General features: G+C 52.7%; 1 protein-coding gene across 2 annotated transcripts in view; it reads right to left on the bottom strand.

The window, feature by feature from the left end:
* LOC126524536 (LIM/homeobox protein Lhx1-like) overlaps nucleotides 1-13384 on the bottom strand; it is a 197347-nt gene that overhangs the window by 63160 nt on the left and 120803 nt on the right. The window contains exons 3-4 of one of the 2 annotated variants that reach the window (XM_050172834.3): nucleotides 2325-2438; nucleotides 741-1171 (exon numbers count right to left, since the gene is read on the bottom strand). In XM_050172834.3, the coding sequence (XP_050028791.1) occupies nucleotides 741-1171; nucleotides 2325-2438 (545 nt within the window). The remainder of the gene's footprint in view (nucleotides 1-740; nucleotides 1172-2324; nucleotides 2439-13384) is intronic. The other variant, XM_050172835.3, reaches the window with a different exon arrangement.

Below are 13384 nucleotides of genomic sequence, written 5' to 3'. Positions count from 1 at the left end.
AGAGGAAAGGCAGGGAGGTCAACCGCACTCACGTCCGATTTGCTACCTTGCACTGGGGGAAGGAGTATAGGGACAAAGAGAAAGAGAGAGGAGATGGAGAGAATGCAGTTTAGCGCATTTTACAACAAAGCAACGAGACGCGTGCTGCTCGTTCCACTGTCCCGCCCTTTACGTGCAGTATAGTACCTCTGTGCAAGCGGGAGGGGACTCCAAAACTCTTTTTCATTTTCCTTACATATAGTTAACACCAAGAGGGGCCCTTTCAGTCAAGACGAAACAACGTGGGCCATTTCTGCTCATGGTCAGGTTGCTTGCCTTATATGAGTCAAAGAATTAAACGAGGTAACTCGGAAGCAGAACCATTAGTATAGATGGGCGCGAAGACCGAGTGAATTTCATTTACGAAGAGAATGGTGCTTAATGCACAAATAGCAAGGGAGAGGGGAAGACGGCGGATATTGGAGAAACAAGGCAAACGCGCTGGTCGCTCTCCTTGCTCTCCAAGCACTCCCAAAGGTTATCTCCAATGACTCAGCGACCAACCGACAACGTATCAGAGATATGGATCCCTGCAGGATCCCGCTGCACGCAACAGCCGGCCGTGTAGTGCACCGTCAACACAGGGCTTCGCGACTTGTGGAAGACTCTGCAACGCGCTCTCCCGGCAAGAGGACGGAAGTGGGAGAGAGAGAGAGAGGTGCACGCATGGTATATATAGATAGATAGATGCACGCACGCACCTGGATGACGCGCATGTTGAGTCCGGTCTCCTGCGCCAGCTGCTCCCTGATGTGGCGCGTCGGCTTGGGCGTGGCCGCAAAGGCCGCCTTGAGCGTCTCCAGCTGCTTGGCCTTGATGGTGGTGCGTGGTCCGCGGCGCTTGGTGCCCCCCTGGGCCTCGTCGCCCGTCGCCGGCCCGCCGGCGCCCTCGGGACCCGAACCCCCGCCGCCGCCGGGCTCCGGCTTGGGACCGTTGGCCACCGAGGGGTTGCCGCCCCCCTTGGCCCCGCCGCCGCAGGCCGAGGGCGAGGCCGCCCCGCCGCCGGGGGTCAGCTCGCGCTCCACGCTCGAGTCCCTGTCCTGGTCGCGGAGCAGCAGGTCGGCGTCGGCGCCGTCCGACGGGTCGTCCAGGTCGAGCGTCGCGTCGCCCGGGGAGCCCGAAGGACCGAGCACTGCGAGAGGGCAGAGGATCGACGCCGATGGGGCGGTTGTCGCCTCGGCTTGTTGGCATATATGTCGCCACGAAAGCGTTCAATGCGTACGGCGCTATTGTTAAACGGACACCGAGGAGCGCGTCCTGCTCCTTCTTTGCAGTGCGTCCGCGTAATGCAGCAGCGCTATACGTTGAACGCTTTCGAATAAGGCAGTCAGACTCGTATTTCATGCACAAAATGGGAGAATAAGACCTGCAAATGCAACAAGACGTGGACGTTACGACTGGTGCCCCGAGCGAAATCTCTTTTCTCTCCTAAAATTATCGACGTATATACCTTTGTGTTGTTGAGGAACCAACAGTGACACATGTGGAGTTTAATTTAATGTAACAACCGCCAGAGGACATTGATATGCCGATAGGCAGAAGTGGCGGCTTGTAGGCGTCGAAAACGTACCAAATGGAACTGCTGAGGCTGACAACACCTCGAATGCGTATATCGAGCAAGAAAGATTACGATGAGAGGAGACGACACTGCAGGACCGCCTGACGCTCAAGAAAGTTGCGATATAGAATGTTCTGATTATACCCGCGAGGGACGGACTGCCGACGACTATATGGGATTGAACGCCTATACAGCTACAGAAACGTAATGCTGAACGCACAGCTTGCATGCTTTGCCCAGCGAATCTGCTTTTGAAAGCGTGTAGGAACACGCCTGCAGGCGTCTTCGTATGAAAAGCATCCTCTGTATCGAAATTATTCCTGGCCTATTTTCTGCTTAAAGGCAAGAGACGTGGAGTATCATTCTTCATGGGTACAATTAGGCATGCGAGAGCCAACGTGTTTACATGAAGTTGCGTCTGGTTCCAAGTGCCGGATCATTACTATATGTATACATGCGTAAACGCCGCACAACGTATCCTCGTCAGCCTTCGTCAGCCCGTCCATTCCACGCCATGCCATTTAAACCGCGCTGCTGACGTAAGCTAAACGTGTCCGATGCGGTATGCAGGTTAATTCCTAAAAACACGGTACACATTTCGGCCGGTACAAGAGCATCCTCATCGCGAAGTGGACTCGCCGATGCCGGGCGGTAAAGCCTGACGCCAAAGACACGTCTGGTGTGGTTGGAATTTACCCACGGCGAAACCAGAAGGTTGTGTGCGTACTTGCGTAAGGGGGAGGTATGTGGCACGGCCTGAGCGGGGGACCCCAGGCAGGGAACTGCGGCTTCAGCCCTTTGTCAGGACTGGAGGCGACGCCGCCACAGTAGCCCACGTAACCTGCGATTGCACGGGGGAGGGGACAGAAGGGAGAGGGGGAGGACCGCGCATTAGACGACGACCTCCACATTCTGTGAGGGGGGGGGGGGGGGTCGCAAAGGTGACAGTCATGTTGGGATGCGACACGGATGCACTGGCGAGAAAAGAAGCGACTCCTCGATCATGCATCAACACACTTGTCGTCCGCGCCGCGATTCCTGCAGTGGGCACTGCGCAAGAACTCGTTCCCTGCGCCGCCGCCTTTCTTCGTTAGCTGGGAAACGTCGCGAAATCCATCGGAAGGGACCGCATCAGTTTCATATGCTATATACTATCGATATAGCTAAGTATGTCGTTGGGGAGGGAGAGAAAGAGAGAGATGCAAATGAAAGAAAGGCAGGGAGGTTAACCAGAGTTACAGCCTCCGGTTTGCTACCCTGCGCTATGGGGAATGGAAAGAGGAAGTAAAGACGGAAAGATGAGCGGTGACAAAAACAAAAGCGCGAAAAAAAAAAGAAAAAGAAAGTGGACGGGATGGGATCATTATAGTTTTTCTAATAGGCCACCGCCACGTAAAAATTTCAACAAAGCCTTGACCGACTTTCGGTGCGACGACAGTTCATGTCGGCATTCCAAGAGCCGTCACACTTCGACTTCGACCCCCATCTGGACTCTCTCGACTCGACACAGCAGTACTTTGCCGACTGCGGCTTTGGTGTTGCCTTCACAAGATCTTTCGCGTTGAGAGTCGGTATGGACGAGAGCGCGTCTTGCAGTCACTGGGGCGTGAGGAGATCATAGAACACGTACTTTGCCACTGTCCTCGATACAGCGCACACCGGCTGTCACTAGCTGCCGCGTTGGCACGCCTTGGCGACAGGCCACTTTCGTCGTTAGGGCTACGAGTTATCACTGTAGGCTCTGATATTTTGGCATCACGCAACTCTTACACGTCGGGCAGCAACAGTGAAAGCGAAACCCGCGCCAAGGCGACACAGCACCTGTTGGAAGAACAGCGGTTGTGTTTGTCCCCTTCTGTTTGCTGCGCTTATATACAATCAAAACTGCCATGCGCTTCCTGATCGGCTGGAAGAGTTCTTCAGGAGCAATGACGCCTCCTCTGCATTCCGGAGCGCATGCACAATAACACCAAGAGCCAGGAACGTTCCGAGTGATATGTATAGATTCCCAGTAAATATATTGTTTACTTTATCCGCCCTTTATCTGACTCTCTCCGTCACTTATATTATACCTTGCTCCGTCTATAGGACGTATAGGCACACCGCGGACGTGCGCTTGGCTGACCTCCCCGCCTTTAATTACTTTCCCCATTAGGGCACCGTAATTGCCCCTGGTCAAGGGCCAAGCTATCTCGGACGACTCGTGAAGTAACTGATGGATATGCTTTCAGCAAAGCACGGTTACTCGACGACGTCGATGACCAACGAACGATGATCTACATACCGACGCTCGCAAATCAAGCCAGCATCAACTGGGACTCGCGTGCGTTAAAACAAAATGTCCGACACCTCGAGGGAACAGGCGTCTCGTTTGAAAGAGCGCGAACAATGTTTCCAAGTTGACCGTGCGCAGTTGTAGTCTTACTCCTCGCTTATTGTATACAGTTAAGTATTTCACTGGTTGAATCACGCATGACATACACAATTTGTGTTTTTGTTCAGCAGGTGGAACAGTTTTTATATAACATTGTATGCAGGTACTTCTGCATGTAAGTGTTCTCGTTTCGTTCAGTATAAATTAGGTAAAGATACCGTGAATGCGCGGTAAACTTAATTGCGATTGAAAACATCTGCAACTTTTTAAAGGCGATAAATATTCGTCTGGCAAAAGCTCGCTCGCGATTTCCTTTGTTTCTTCTTGTCTTTTTTTTTTGCTTCTTTGTTTCTCTTTCACCCACTCTCGACGCGGCATGTTCCAGTGTCACATGTAAATGAAGGTCGCATGCAGATGGCCTCTCTATTGCTGACAAAATGGCATATACGCATAGGCTCTTCCACGCTGAACATTGTGTGTGACAGATGCTGCACAGCGAATGAGAGACACGTGTGGTTATTTCCATGAGTGGTTATTTATTTATTTCCATGAGTGGTTATTTATACCTTACTTATTGATCATTTTTGGGTTATTAATTTATAATGGTGCGGTTACTTCGAGCGCTGAAATAATTAGGTACGGCGAGTCGGTACAGTTGAACCTCTAAGCAAACAGACAGCAGGAAGCTGACGAGGGACTGATGTGCTCCTGCTCCGTTTTGCACTGCTGTTTTTTTTTTTATGTATATACTTCCAGCACGCGCGAAAAATTCTCACTACGCGGCAACAGCGCTTCAAATTGACCGCTACACTTCGGCAGCCGTAAAGCGCTCTGACACACCCCCCCCCCCCCCGCGATTTCTCCAAGACAGTTAAGCACGCGTTCTCCGCTTTTGCCGCACTCACTTCTCACAGGTGCTAGCTCTATGGACAGCCCCGCGGGTGACTAAGTGCGTCTGCGCGATTGTATAGCAGGGCCCCATGCGTGAGTACATATATGTATATTTACTCTGGCGCAACGCGACCCGCTCGCGTTCACCGTGCCTGCACTCTGTACGGGGTGCGTGTGTACACACACGCGGCGCGAATCTCGCACGCGAGGCCGCCGCCGGGCGCAGATTCTCGACCGCAGATAACATTGTGCCGCAGCCGAGCGGCGGTCGCATTAACGGCCGCATTCATCACCGCAGCGCCACTTTCTTCCGCGCGCGCCTTCGCTGCGCCTGCCGACACACCGCGGGCACGGCGACGCGCGCGCGTGGCCTGCATCCTGCAGGCCGCGCTGCCCACGCTGTTGCCACCGAAGACCGCGACTGCGCGAGAGACGAGGCCTTTTCTTCCTCGTGCACCGCGCATTCGACCTCACGTCCAAGGACGGAGTTATCGCTATGCGTCGCCAACGTCCACACCTCTCTACACATGGAGCCCTCACTTGCGCAAAATGGTGCATGTGTATACATCCCGCTGCATCTCAGCGGGAAAGCTACATGGCGACGGCAACAAGAACTCAATGGAAACTCGACGGAGTTTTTTTACATGGGATTTTGTTAGGGACCTAAGCGTTGTATACGCGCTAAGAAACGAAAGTGTTTGTACACCTGTGGGACAGAAGCAAAGAGTACAACGACGGGCAACAGCCACGCAGTGTTCGTGTCGGCACCAGCTGGTATATGCGTGGCGCTTGTTCTAACTGCTGCACATGGAGCACTTGGACGCCCTGGACCTGGACGCGTGTCGACGTAACCTACACGCCCACCACGCTGGCGCGGTGCCTGTGGCGTTCTGCTGTCGAGTATGAAGTTCCGCGGGTTCGACTCCTGTCTCGGGGGGTATACGGAATTTCAGAAGGGAGTGAAAGGAACTACGGAAGCTTATACTTTTGTTGTGAGATCAGGACTCACGCTATAGGTAGTGGGCAAGTTGCTATAGCAGTATTAACGTGGAGCCCTTTTCTATTTTCGGCGTATACCGACATTGCCGTACAACTCGCGTTCTGTTTTTAAGCGTATTTGCATAAATTGCCTACGAATATACGAGTACGACGTGCCAGCTTGCGGAAGTGTGCAAAAGTTGTGTCAGTGTCAATTGCCCATGCTGTGTTGACAGTTCGAGTAACTTTGTCGTAACCCCTCCCAAGAACACGTACGGCATTCAAGTACATGTTAACAGACAGTCCACTGCAATCAACGGAAAGTCAACACGAACACAGCTGAATATCGATTTCGATTTAGAGAGACGGTCGAGAACGCTGTAAAACAAACGCACGTCAAACTGTGTGCATCATACTCAATCGCATGTTAACAGAAAGTCTATTAGGTCAGCAGAAACGCAAGATGAATCTGTGCACCGAGCATGCATGAAAAGTAAGAAATTTCGACGGGCTGTCCACGGCTGCCTCCTCTCGTTCGAGCGAGATGTGCGATAAACTTCGCAGCATTCCACACGTGCACCTGCGCGTTAGAGACCGTGTTGCGCCTGCTGTGCAGTCGACGCACGCGGCCTGGTCGCACGATTGCGAAAGGCGATCGAGCACGCGCATGTGTGTGTACGCACAGAGGCGGGCGCCCCCGTCCTGGCAAGGAGCGACCTTGAGCGACGGCAGTGTGTCTACGCCGAGGCGGAGTAGCTGCAGAGGGCGAGCGCGGCGGCTTGTGGCTACCGCGCCACCACCGCCACCGACGCCGCCTGCGGCCGATTCCCGGCTGCGATACAAGGGGGATGGGGGGGGAGGGGGGGGGGGGCTCTGACACAAAACGAACTCATCAATTACCACCGCCCGGGCGAAATATCGACGCCGCTCCACCCCTTGCGTGGAGCAGAGAGAGAGAGAGCGAGAGGCGGCGCGGGACTGTAGTTTTGCTTTCTCCAGAGAGAAAGCAAAAAACAGAACGAGGCAAAACTGTCCGAGGATTTTTTGCTGAGCGATGCCGGGAGAACGCCCAGCGTGCTGTAGTTTTCCCGACGGCGAATGCCTGGGAATGCCGTTAGACTTCTATAATCAACAGTTTTCGGACACGAGATGTCTGAGGCTCTCGAGTCGACATTTCGACTATATATGGTAAGACTGTTATATGTGGTTAGTCCAGCCATCGAGCTTGTTCTCTCGAGTGGCGCATCATAAATCTGGGCCGCTTTTGAGCGTCTGTAAGCCGCCCAGCAATGGTCCGGGTGCGCTGTAGTGTGCTAGTGTAAGGTAAAACGATTTTGTGTCGTCTTGTATACACAGTACAGTGCGCACGCTTCCTTATGCTCAATATTGCATGACTTCTCCTACTAAGCGTTCTTATGCTGTTTGTCCATGTTCTCTTATTTTATATTTTTTGTTCTACCCATAAATCCTAATTTGTCTATTCATTCTGTTTACTCTTCCGGTTATTTCTTTTTCTACTTGGACGCGCGGGACAGCTGCAGAATGTCTGCCAAAAGGTGAGACAGTTGTGACGTCCGTGGGCTCTGTCTTCCTCCTTTTCCTAACAAAATGAGCTAATCCACTGTCCTATATCTATGAAACGTCTTGTCTTTAGCTTGGAAAATCTTTGTATATAGATGAGCTGTTTGATTCTTCACCATTTAATTCGCGCCTGCTTAGGTAGAAATAACCAGACCCCCGGCCACTTCAACCGTTGCACGATGCGACATGAAACAGGCGCTACCTGCTGCGCAGCCGAATATTGTAAGGTCGGGGTTTGCATTGTAGTGGAAATGTACTAACATATGAAAACATTCATAAGGATCGATAAGACGCGGACCTCCGCTGTCGTTAATTGTGAATAATGTGACTGTACAGGACTGCAAATCATGACTTCTTCTTGTGTGTGTCGCCGTCGTTTTGCTCGCGGTGGTAAGGATTATGGCGGAGTTTCGGGCTCTGCATAATAACTGTTGCACTCGAATGATCGGAACGTCCCAAGGAATTTCCCTGAAGCATGAAGACTTTCCCCGTCGCATTATTCCTGTCTATTCTCTGGTGCGCGCATGATCGACACACACATACCAAGTAGCACGCATTCGGTCACGTGGTATAACAATCCGAGGAAAACTAGGAACGGATGTGGACGATCGATGGGGCTTCCCTTGTCTGAACTTTCAAACTAAACAGCGGTGAACGCGAGATCCGCTCTCATCTGTGGATGTGCACTTCGTCCTGACCAGACGAGTCCATGCGCGTGTCCAAACGGAAAGCGTTTGTTTCCGTCTCTCCGCTGCTCGCTCCCAGAGGGGACACGAGGTAGCCACCGGCAGGATGGCTCGCCGTGTTGAGTGCAAGCCACGAAGTCGATCGTGGAACCCGCCGCCGCTTCGATCTGCCAGCGTGCCGGCACCTTTTTGGGAGGCCCGTCCCACCGGCAGTTTGTTTGCGCCCCGCAAGCTCTGACAAGGCTGAACGGAGAGAGGCGAAGCGACGCGAAGGCAGCTTAATGACGAGGGGATGGGCGAGAGGCCCGACTGGGAGCGTGCGAGCCCACGTCGGGCGCGCACATACGCGCTCACCGTAGCACGCGCGCTATCGCCCGAGAGAGCGCGCACGCACGCGAGCGAGGAGTTGACGCGCGGGACCCCCGTCCGTCGTCCTTCTGAAACCTCGCCGCCCCAAGCTGCTCGCGTAATCTCTCGCGGGGGCCCGAGGCGTGCGACTGCAAAGAACGGCGCGTCCCGCCCATCGAGGAGCGGTCCGCTCTTTTAGAGGTGACCAGCCCCGTCGTAAGAAGCAGCACTCTCGCCTACTCGGCAACCCCCCTTCACGCACGCACACACGCGCACACTTACAAGGTGCTGCCGTCATCGGTGGGCCCCGCCGCCAATGTTGATGCGTGCGCCAAAATGAGCCGCCCTCGGCACCGCGACAGGCGGAGTCCCAGCTTGGTCGTCGCCGCTCGACACGCACATGGTGCCTTCACCCTCCCCCCCCCCCCCCCGCCCCTCCATCTGCCTGAGCTCCTTCTTCGTGCTCCGAGAGTCTCCCTTCGTTCATTGGAAGCGCGCACACCCCTGACTTGGACTTCCTGCCACCGCTGCTGTTCGGCAGTGCCTCTAAACAGCGCTTGTTGATCGGCGTCCCATCGTTTTTATGCTGCCTCTCCCCCCCTCTGTCCTGCCGGTGTACACGGCCGTCGTGCCGGCAGCAGTAGCCGCAGGAGGAGGAAGGAGGAGGCGGTGCTCTTATGCAGTCGCATCTCTTTCCTTCTTACTTTCTTTCTTTATTCCTTTCTTTATTTCTTCGAGGAGCAGCAGCCGAGCGTCTCCGTATACTTGTTTTCGCTGCTCCTTTATCGTGCTCCTCCTCTCGCTTAATTCTTCGCCTAACCAACGCCGGCAGCCAGCCGGTCGGTCGGCTGGCCCCGCTTTCAGCGATTTCGCCGCTTCCTTTCTTTTCGATCATTTTCTTTTTCTCTCTCTTTCCCTCTGTCATCTCTTCCTGCTCTCGCTATCGTCATTTCTTCCCTAGAAGGTGCCCCGGAGGAAATGGCCGTCGATCTTCACCGTGCCCCTCCCCCCCCCTCCTTTCTCGCTCTATTGCGCTGAATTTTCTTCTTCTCCTCCTTCTCAGTGTACGGGGCGCTGTCGCTGCGCTTTCTGTTGTTCTATCCCTCGGGGCGGCCGGTTTCTCGGCTCGCAGCACCGACAAGCGAGGCCTCAGCCACGACCAGGGCGAAGGGTGGGGAGGTCAGCCGGAAGATTTATGGACCGCCTTCGGCTCAAGCCGGCCACCGCCGCTCGCGCTGCCGAACTGCGGCCTCGGCGGCGCGATCCGCGAGCGCCTCGCTTTCGCCCCTTTCGGGCATGGCAGCTCGCGCGCTCCGCCATTACTGGCACGGAGAAACTGACCGTGAGACCCGAGGCGCTGGTACATATGCGAAAAAGAAGTTAAAAGGTCGAACCCTGCAGGGCTATTCGTTTACGCGTTCGCAGCGAATCCTCCGGGCCTGCGAGGAATCTTTAAGGACGTGAAAGACAACAGCTGTCCCGCCGCTCATCAGTATTTGCCGCTAGCGCATTTTACTATATATTATTCCTGCCCACAGTATCAGACGTCGACAGTTTAGAACTGTGAGTACTTTTCGTGTGACAGTGGAATGTTCGTGATGAGATGCTCAATGCTCTCAATGCTCTCAAAGGCGTTGCTCTCAGCGGTGGAAATGACCGACACGACATATCATTTCCGCCCCGGTGTCCTCATCTATAATAATAATAATAATAATAATAATAATAATAATAATAATAATAATAATAATAATAATAATAATAATAATAATAATAATAATAATCTTTATTTCAGACAACAAGGTCTCGGATGCAAGGGCAAAAGGCAGATGTGTTCTGCCTGACGGGACTCAAGCACCCGAATACACACACTCAGAGCATGCAGCAGCAGAAAGAACATAATACACTACCGTCACATACACAGCACAGTTTTATACAAATTAAACAACCGAACAAGGTACAAGCTTTTACGATCTTAAAGGAAAATTCGTACAAATAAGGAACCCTAGGATCATAAAAAATCTGTATACACAACCTATTGATTGTTACGACAGGAAAGAAGGTAAGCGTTAACTTTTTTTTTTTTGAAAGAGTTCAGGGACACGCATTTCTGAATAATTTCTGTGGCCTGTGTATGTCTGTTGAGAACACTGGGAATTAAGTATGAAAGCATTTGGGTTCCGTAGCTGGTCTTCACAAGTGGAGTTCTGTAATTGTCGTAATGGTCCCTTCAGTCCCGTGTGCTACAAGCTACGTTCACTTCCACTCTGTTTCTCTTTTTATCCCCCTTAATCCTTCTCCCCGTGCGGGGTAGCCAACCGGAACTGCCTCTGGCTAACCTCCCTGCCTTTCTCTGCATTCTTTTCTCTCTTCTCTCTCTCTTGTCAACGATGTAGTTCCTTCACGTGGTGCTGTTTAGGTTCGCTTCGACGGTGAGCCGGAGGCCACTCGAGTTAAAGTTAAGCTCAACGAGGAAGGAAAAGTCGAGTTTCTAAAATACTCTGACGGCGCCAAGCCAAGAGTCAAACATTTGGGCACGGCACGCACACGCCACGCTGCCGGTGCTCTTTGCAACTTGTATAATTTGAAACCAAGCATCCCCGCAAGATAGAAACTTTCACACAGCGCAATGCTTACGCACTGTGCGCGCACGCGAACCGCTGAAGCGTAACAGGTGCGACAGGTCTGGCGCGCCAACAGTGGTTGCGCGCACGCTACGCAGCCTCCGCGTATAGGAGCCAGAAAATTCACGCGCGCGTCCCGAGACCGGCCCCGTATTGATAGGTTTCGCGCGGCCGCAATGTATGGTACACAGGCGTGCTGCTGCTGCGGCGGCAGAGGCGGAGTAGCGCGTCGCGTAGGAAGTGTTTCGACCCACTCTCGTGCGCGCCCTTTCCTTCCTGGATGTTTGCATCGAGGGATGCGTATACAGAGGCTTGAGAGAGAGAGAGAGAGGGAGGAATGATGAAAAATAAAATACAAGCGAGGAAAAAGGGTGGCGGCGTCTACCAGATTACGCGCGCCGTCGAGCGGAGGACCCATCGGCGCTGCTCTCTTGCGCATCGCGTTGCTCGCCCGAGCGGGCGGCCGTAATTTCGGGGTAGTGCGGGGACGGGGAGGAGGGAGCGGCGGCCGACGGGCGACGCGCTGTGGCGGCGGCAACCTGCAATTTGCGCGCCACTTGGACGCGCGCGCCGAGGCTTCCGTGTGCCGGGAGGGGGGAAGGAAATGGGCCGCGGTCGCTTCCTGGCCTCTTCCGCGCGCGGTCGCGGATGTGTCGTCCGACTTGGCGCCGCGTCGGTGCCGTGGGGTGGCAGCCGTGCGTGTTTGCACGTCAATGGCGCGAGTGCGTATACATGTACGCAAACGTGCAGTGCATGCTTCTTTGCGCGCTTGCGCAAACATCTGGCACACGAATGCAGAAGTGTTCTCGTTTCTGCGGCCCTTTGTACCAGAACACACACAAAAAATGAGGAGGAGGATAAAATTCAAAGGCGAACTACCGTTGTGTCGATACATGCGAGACGTTTTTTTTTTTTTGCATTTGTGAATGTGTAGTAATGACGCGTTTGGTTCTCCTTTGCCTACAAGTGTACCTCTATATGGAATGATAACCAAACAACCGCTGAAAACTTCGTGCGCTCTATTGCAGCCTTCCCCGTCTCATGCTTACGATAAGCATCTGCTCAACACCTGCTGCCTTTGGCTCTTCTTTGGCAACTGCTTTGAATGCTTAGACTAACCTATTGGTCTCTGTGGATCCAACAACACAAAGACGCTTCCTCCCACTGTTTCATTTGTTTCTGTCATCTGCAATGCCTCAGACACGTGCCGGTTGTCGCATGTCCACATCGTTGGCGCTGCAATCATCATCAACAACATCGTCATGGGGCGCACGCGTCGGATACGTTGCTTCACGGCACAATGTGTCCTCCTATTCCGTGCAGCACTTGAGCGGCCGTGGTGGTGTGCTCGGCTGAGCGCGGGGTCCTTACCTAGCATGTGCAGCCAGAGCTGAGGTTCGAAACCACGTTCAATAAACTCACTTATTTCCTTATTTACAATTACTCGAGATTACTAACAACGTTCAACACCAACGGGGTAACAACATGAAACGTAAGGACTTCTAATTTGTATAAGACTGCTGCTTAAAAAAAAAAGAAACAAAGGAAAAGAAACTGTAGTGGGCTTCTCCACACTAACCGTCGTATTGCGGAGAAGCCAGCTGCAACGAACGGTATTCGTTACGCGCCCGCGTTATGCACGTCTCGTATCGGGAAACACCGCCTGTTAGGAAACCCAGTATTTTTTATTTTATTTTCATTTAGACCTTGCTTTAAGGTTATTCAAATGAACACAATGTAGAACAGCCGGCTATTTAGGCTCGGAGGCGATATTATTTCACTTTTTGATATTAGACAAAGCGACTTTCGCTCCGAAAAGCCTCGCCTAAAGACCGGGTGAACGCTCCAAACGCCGATTATGGAAGACCTTCAGTTGGGTGTATAGACGTATATGCAACACTTCAACAATGTTGCCCTTCTGCTGTATCAAATTTCAGAACTTACGTCGTGTAACCGCTAACCTGCAGATAACCATTACAAGCTACAGATCATAACATCGTAAAGGGACACCTAAAAGGAACATCGTGCTCAGCTCCATTATTAAATTACGCTTCTGCAATGTCATAACGGCAATACTTGCAATGAAAGGAGTTATGGTAAGCCAGAGCAAATACATAAATTAAATATGGGTGGCAGTCCACGTAGGGCCAAAATTCCTGCACCTGATCGTCATGACGTCATGGATTTTTGACGGCGTCCTCTCCTGTTTAGTTAATTGTCTATCACGTACGAAGGATTGTGCCTTCCATATTAACGAGGCGAATGAGTTAACTATGCAAGTTTAGACGACGCTTACCTCAACAAACCG

The sequence above is a fragment of the Dermacentor andersoni genome, chromosome 3 (genome assembly GCF_023375885.2).
Source record: "Dermacentor andersoni chromosome 3, qqDerAnde1_hic_scaffold, whole genome shotgun sequence".
In the NCBI taxonomy this organism is placed as follows: domain Eukaryota; kingdom Metazoa; phylum Arthropoda; class Arachnida; order Ixodida; family Ixodidae; genus Dermacentor; species Dermacentor andersoni.
Note: the sequence above shows the minus strand (reverse complement) of the source record. Positions and strands in the feature narration are given on the sequence as shown.